This window comes from Syngnathus typhle, linkage group LG6 (assembly GCF_033458585.1).
Source record: "Syngnathus typhle isolate RoL2023-S1 ecotype Sweden linkage group LG6, RoL_Styp_1.0, whole genome shotgun sequence".
Classification (NCBI taxonomy): Eukaryota; Metazoa; Chordata; class Actinopteri; order Syngnathiformes; family Syngnathidae; genus Syngnathus; species Syngnathus typhle.
Genome location: NC_083743.1, coordinates 5,553,227 through 5,560,142, shown reverse-complemented (window position 1 = coordinate 5,560,142; position 6,916 = coordinate 5,553,227). Strand labels below are relative to the sequence as shown.

At 46.1% G+C, this 6,916-nt stretch overlaps 1 protein-coding gene and 1 long non-coding RNA gene across 2 annotated transcripts; one reads left to right on the top strand and one right to left on the bottom strand.

The window, feature by feature from the left end:
* Positions 1 to 934: 934 nt before the first annotated feature.
* Positions 935 to 6,906, bottom strand: ehd2b (EH-domain containing 2b). Its single transcript, XM_061281783.1, has 7 exons — positions 6,725 to 6,906; positions 5,504 to 5,735; positions 4,916 to 5,092; positions 3,507 to 3,604; positions 2,656 to 3,068; positions 2,402 to 2,566; positions 935 to 2,328 (listed from the first exon to the last, which is right to left on the bottom strand). The coding sequence occupies exons 2-7, from the start codon at positions 5,722 to 5,724 to the stop codon at positions 1,768 to 1,770; spliced, it is 1,635 nt and encodes a 544-aa protein (XP_061137767.1). The 5' UTR covers positions 5,725 to 5,735; positions 6,725 to 6,906; the 3' UTR covers positions 935 to 1,767.
* Positions 3,481 to 5,170, top strand: LOC133156058 (uncharacterized). The gene is made up of 2 exons (XR_009714774.1): positions 3,481 to 4,714; positions 4,845 to 5,170. It is a non-coding gene; the product is annotated as an uncharacterized LOC133156058 (long non-coding RNA).
* Positions 6,907 to 6,916: the final 10 nt, after the last annotated feature.

Genomic DNA, 6,916 nt, shown 5'->3' with positions numbered 1-6,916 from the left:
CCCTAATCCTAGTTTAAAACCTTACTTTGAAACATTACCGCCATTTTAAAGCCATACATTGAAGTTTGAATCCCTAACCCAAGTTTCAAACCTTAGTTTGAATACACTTTGAAGCCGTGCTTTGAACCCAAGGTTAAAACCTTACATTGTTTTTAATCGAATAAAATCTAACTTTGAAACCCATACCGTACATAATCATGATAAGTCATCAGACCTACTGGAACTCACAGGCCCAAAAGAAGGCCGGGAGGGAGGCATGTTGGTTTTTCTCTTAAAGATACAGCACGTCAACCCTGTGAAAGAAAACTTAACAGAGGCTAGGAAAAGAGATATTAATAACTCGTGGCTCGGCCCTCCGCATTCTTCACATGTGAGTCAGCTAAAGAGCCAGCGAGTCACCAAGTCAGGAGGATGGCTTCTGTTTCTCATTTGCCTCCCTTTTCCATGGAGGAGTGGAATTATCTGTCCTCCTCGGGATAAGATGGAAAACTTTATGCACGCACACACGCAGCTCCCAAGGCGTAGTGTACACAAATAGTGATGTGGATAGACTCCACTTTGTGCAGCTGATGTTGTGATTTGTGGGGGTTGGAATAAAGGCGCTATGCACACTTGGGCTGGTCGGCACCACTGAGTCACGGAGTGTTTATCAGGACGGCCTGTTAGAGAACATGACACACGTTGCTGTATATTCCAAAGCCAGATTCTTCCCATATTAGCCCACGTAAAGATGGTTCCTGTGTAGTTTGTATGTCGTGTTAATCCAGGTATGCATTTTGATATCAATCACTCTTCAATTGTCATTTGGCTGAATTAACAAACAGATTTGAGCTGTGGGAATAGAACCAAAAGGGCGTGTTCAAAACAAAATGGCCGACGTCCTGTTGAACAAAACACACTTGTGAGAGGAAAATACCGATTGGCTAAGACGAGCTACATTCAAGTAACTTTATTGCTGTATAACCAGCCAGGCGGTGGCGCTGTGCACAGTAGTAGTAGTAGTAAATTCTCGGTCTTTGTGGACGCTTTTAACACAATCGTGTGAAGACATGCAGCAAATGAGACACAGCCACACAGCAAAACACATGAAAACAAAACAATATAGCAAAATATATGCTAATAGAAGCCTCAAAATACACAACAGGTGAGCTAAGGAAGCAGCGTGCACGCCAAATGGCTATATTACATTACGCTTTGGAGTTAAATAAGATAGATTGTATGTAGTTCACGATTCGGAAACTTAATTTTTTTTTTCAACGTAGCCAAAGTTATTTGAAAAAACAAACAAATAAAAACGATCCGATTTGTTGCCAGTATCGTGACGTAACTCACCGCATCCTTATAAGATATTTGTGTTTTGGAAAATAAAATCATCTGTAAAACTAAGTATTTTGAATTGAAATAAAGAGTTTTGATGTCAAAAGCTTTTAGCCTTAGCAATGCGGTCAGCCACCAGGTGTGGCACTTACGTGTCTGTGAAATGAACCTTTCTTTTGATTCTTGGGCAAAGGTGCTTGTGTCTGACTAGCTAACATCCATTAGCCCGCCCATGTTCATGTAAGTTCATTCGACATCGATCTATTCATTCCCCAAGAATTGGCTCGCAAGTAGTAATCGGCATCAAGGAAGTATTATAAAGAAACTTGTCTGAACTTTGCCCGTCCCCCACAAATCTTGTCTAGCTGTCATCCGTTGTCTTTTTGTCGATAAGTTCATCCACCCAATACACCCAACCAATCCATGCATCCATCCATGCATGCATCCCGTTCAGGCATCGGAGCCTTTCTGCCTGCGCTTGGAAGGCGGCACCAGACGGTTGGGCAACTCCGGTGGCAGACCGTGGCCCTCCAGCTTGACTTCGATCAAGTGGCTGGCCAGGGCAAACTCCTCCTCGTCCAGCATGCCGTCCCGGTCCACGTCGGACAGCTTCCAGATGCGGCCCAGCACGGAGTTGGGTAGGCGGGAGCTGACCATCCAGTTCTTAGCCTTAGTGCCGCTCAGCTTGCCCTCGTTGGGCGCCAGGTTGTAGAAGATCTCGTCGTATTTGGGCTTGTCCTTGGTCACCACCCACCTGTCGGGCTCGTCCTCGCAGCCCTCGCCCGGCTCCTCGTCCTCGTCGCCGTAGGGATCGCCCTCGCCGAAGGGTCCGGCTCGGTTGCCCAGGAAGGCACCTCCCTGGACACCGGGCTGCTCGCCGGCCTCCAGCTCCTCCTGGCGCAGAAGCGGCATCAGCTTGGCAATGTCCACCGACAGCAGCTCGTCCAAGGCCGCCATCAGGTTGGGCTTCAGGGTTTTGAACTTGGTGAAGTCGTGGACCATCAGTTGCTCCTGACAACCACAATGAAGAATAGATCATTTTCATATCCATCCATCCGTCCGTCCGTCCGTCCGTCCATCCCACCTGCATCTTGGCACAGTCGGGGAAGTCTCCGGCGGAGATGTTGTGCTGCAGTTGTATCTTGGAGAAGATGACGGGCAGCTGGTAGATGAGGTTCTTCTTCTTGTTGTCCTTCCTGAACACTGACGGCATCTCCTGCTTCAAGTAGCTGATGATGTGAGCGTGCACCTGAACATGAAACGCGCAGTTATTTTCTTGCCATCCTTCACGTGTTTTTAACTCAATCAGGCGAGTTCCCGTGAATTCCATAGACTCACCCGGACCAGGCGTGCCCTCTTCACCAGGTCGTTGAGCTTGCGTAGAGCGGCATTGCGAGGAAGGTTCTGGATGTCTGCGAACAGATCCTCCTCCTCCAATTCGAACAGCTTGCGGTTGTCTGACACCATGAGCGGCTCGGACCAGAAGGATCCGATGTAGACCCTCAGAACCTCAGGGGTGTTGAACACCTTGCCCAGGGACCACATGAGGGCACCGTAGACTCTCATGAGCTGCTGGGTGCCCACCATGTCGGCCTTGTTGAGGACAACCCGCAGCTTGTCCTCATTGCCCTTGAGCGCGCCGATGGCCTCCGAGAACTCGTCCGAGATCTCCAGCTTGTGGGCGTCAAAAAGCAGGATGATGAGGTCCACGCGCTCGGCGAACCAGCGCAGCACGGCGGGGAAGTCGTAGCCTGTGGGCAAGGACAGACAGGTTCACCAATCAGACGACTATAGACATAAAAAATTCACTATATATAAAATTCAAAATCGGTCATGTAATTTGATATGTACAAACTACATTGCAGCCCATAAGAACAAATAATGATTTATGTTTGACTTTAGTTTACTTGACAAAGAGTCAAAGTCATGTAATGCTCTTGATGAAAACCATTTTTGGTTATGCCACCAGATGGAACATTTGACTCACGCATACTGCCATTCACTATGTGGAAACAACATGTCATATTTTTGGACCAAAGGCTTGTGTGCCAATGTGTGGAGTAATGATGTGCACGTGCGACTTTTTGCAATCGTTTCTCAACGTGTTACTTTTTGCACTCGTTTCTTAACACATTTTTGCTCATTATTAAAGCTGCACCCATCCCATCCTTGAATTCCACATTTCTCACCTCGGCTCACTCTCTGTTTGGCTCCTGAGAGGATTCCGGGCGTGTCGATGATGCTGATGCTCTCCAGCACCTGGTTAGACATCTGGGCGCATTGGAACCTGCAGCGCAACAGAAATGCATATCAGCTAAAAAAATTTTAAAAAAAGGAGGGGGGAGGGCAGTGACGATACAGGTATCGATATTGAAACGATATCAGGCTGATTTCTAGCTATCGAATATTTGTGGAGACTGCCTATATCAGACACCGATACTTAAGTCAAAAGTTGTGAGTTAGCCAGCAAGCTAGATTTTTGCAAGTTGCAACGTGGCCCGACCCCGCCTGAGCTCAAGCCACGACGGACGGGCTGAGACTGGAATGGAAAACGCCTGCTCCATTGTGTCGGCTCATGGCTTCCCACTTCCTGAATGGAAAAAAGCCATCGCCGCTGCCAGAATCAAACAATAAGGCTCGCTAATGATGTCGCGCCTCTGGAACAACAACAACGACACTTCCCGTGGCCCGCCAACTTAACGAGCGCCCCGCTTCCCGACCCTCGCCCGGATGGGAAGACAAACAAAGAACAACATCGGTGCGGGAGTTCTGGGATTTCTTCGACGCATAACTCGCAGCTGGTATTTGTGCTCGTTAAGAACGTAAAAAAAAAAAAAAAAATGTCTTGGCTTGCGCGTGACTCAAGTGTGTTATTGTTTTTACATCTCAACATTAATAGTTTTTACATTTAGTTGAAAATAGGGAAAACGCTGAGTCGTGCGAAACATCAAAGGTGAGAGTGCATGATGGTTTCTGCTTGGCAATATTTATATTATTAATTGGCTTCATGTCAAAATCAAGCGAACAAAAAAATCGCCCGCATCCTTGAATGAATTCAATGAAAGCGTTTATGATAGTGACGGTATGAGATTAACGAGCGCGCCGCTTTCCAATCAAAGACAGGATGTCAAAGACAAACACGAAAGTGGGAGTCCCGGGATTTCTTTGCTCGTCTTCCTGTGACGTCACCAAGTGAAAAGAAAAAACAACGAGGATTTCTGCTTCGGGTTCTCGGAGACTCACAAGTCTGTCACCGGGCTCGTTTGTCCCGACCTCACTGCCCTCCTCCCTTCTGACCTTATCGGCCTCCGTTTGCATGTGACTCGAGAAGTGCATTGCCTCCACTCCAGAAGAAAAAATGTTGTTCACTACTTGAGCGTTTGACATCCGGACGTAGGTATGAGGTCATGGCGAAAAGGTTTATACAAATAAACTTTGCCTCGCCGCCAACCATTACACTTCCCCTCCATGCTTTCATCACACTCCCTTTTGACAATGTTCCCTTTCTCCTCTTTTCCGCAAATAAGGCAAGGAGGCGGAGCCAAGATTCCAAAGGCCTTACAACATACGCACTCGCCGCCTTCCACGTGAGGCTCACCTGTTGAGGAAGGTGTTGCCGAAAGGGTTGAGCTTGCGGAAGGGCTTGTTGGGGTCCACGATGAGGGCGTTTCCGGGAATGAGACTCTCCACGTCGCCGTGCATGATGGCGGTGAAGCAGTCAGTGGTGGGTTCGGGCCCCACGCGGCTGCCGGGAATCTCCTGCTCCAGCAGGTACCTGTCAATCAATGTAAATAAATGTGGTAATGTAATTAAAAACGATTAATCGGCCAGCTGATTTAATCGACAGAAATGAGTATTTTTTGCATATTTTTCAAATGATATTCTACCTATAATTCATATCATTATTATTTAAAAAAAAAAAGCAAAAATCACAGCTAATAAGAATTGTGGGTAAAAATCACGGGTTGGCTTTTAATATAAAAAATATGCAAAATTAAATCAATATTGAAACAAGTTTACGAATAGGTGAATCTGCGGGTGCAGAACTAATTTAACTGGCATATCATGAAAAATGATTTAATTGTCACTGTGTATCATTGGAATAGATGATTAATGAAGAAACAAAGGAACCTAATTTGTAGTCCAGTAAACACATTTTTGGCCCAGGGAAGTGAAAGTGGCTTACTTGATGAAGGTGGTCTTGCCAGTGGAGTACTGGCCCACCACCAGCACCATGGGCTTGTTGTCAAAATCGGCATCCTCCAGGCTGAGGGAGTGGAAGTCGTGGAAGCCGTAGTATTGCTCCAGCGGCAGCAGCTTCTTCCGGTACAGCGACTTGAGACCCTCGGTCACCGTGCGGATCACCTCCGGTGCCTTCTTCACATTCTTACGCCCCCAGCGAGACATCTCGACGGGATCTTGAGCAGGAAAAAGGACACTTTGGAGTAATCACTTTTTAGCTTCAATCATTTTCTATAGAAGAAAAAATGAAAAAGAATAAAAGGAAAAAAATATATATCTACTTGAAGATAACATTTGAAGACTGACGCGCCTGAGACAGGCAGCTGCTTATTAAGGTGTGCTGCACCTCGAGTGCAGATGTGGAATTTTTTTTTGAGCCCTCCAGGAGGTTGCCTAACATTGTCAGTGCATGCCTGGAAAAAGCTGGTGCTCCAAGCTGGAATCCTTTCAAACCCAGCCCATGACTCCCGTGCAAAAGTGAGTAAGACATTCCTTTTCGGCCCCTTCTGCTTTTTTTTTTTTTTGCCTCACAGCGTCCACTCTGTTCATGTAAGGGAGGGAGGGAGGGAGGGGTGTGTGTGTGTGTGTGCAAGTTCCATTTGGGAATCCTCATTTTGACTGAAAAGGCGCTAAGTAGAGTGGCAGTGGCTGATTTTTCCATTTTTGGAGTCATTGGTCGGGTAGAGGGGGAGGAAAAAAAATGCAATCCAAACATGTCACAAGGTCCGTGCAAGAAAATAAAGTTGGTGTTGAAATGGCCAAAGCAATAACAGGAGACTTGTGGGAACGTTTTACGGCTGGGCAATTCACTCGTGGCATTTAAAAGAAGCTTAATTCTGTAATACTTTTACATACCATTAGGGGGGGGCACACCCTATTAATATCAAACATTTATACGTACAAAGTAATATTTTCTTTTTATTATGACAGTGAAGCAAGACTTCCAATTTACCTGAAACATTTACACGGCAGGTAATTTTTTTCGTCACTGTCGTATATGAAACACAACTAGTATGACATTCTTCGAAAAAAAACACCAACATTTGTAAAACAGACTTTTAAGCCCAATTGTGTGTTTTAAGACTTTTTAAGCTTCATGCAATCATTTATATTACATTTAAAAAAAAAAGGGGGTAAGGATTGCAAAGTATGTGAAAGCACTTACATGTATGGGTGTACCCCTGGTAGAAGAAAACAGGCCGTAGGTGGAGGTAAAAGGTTGCTTGCTTCTCCTGCAAGGTTTGATGTCGTTCTCAGCTTTTCTTTTTTCTCTCTCTTCCTCGCTCCTACTTGGATGCTCCTCCTCCTCCTCCTCCTCCCGTTTTCTGCATGTAAGCGGGGATGCCTGGCAACGCTG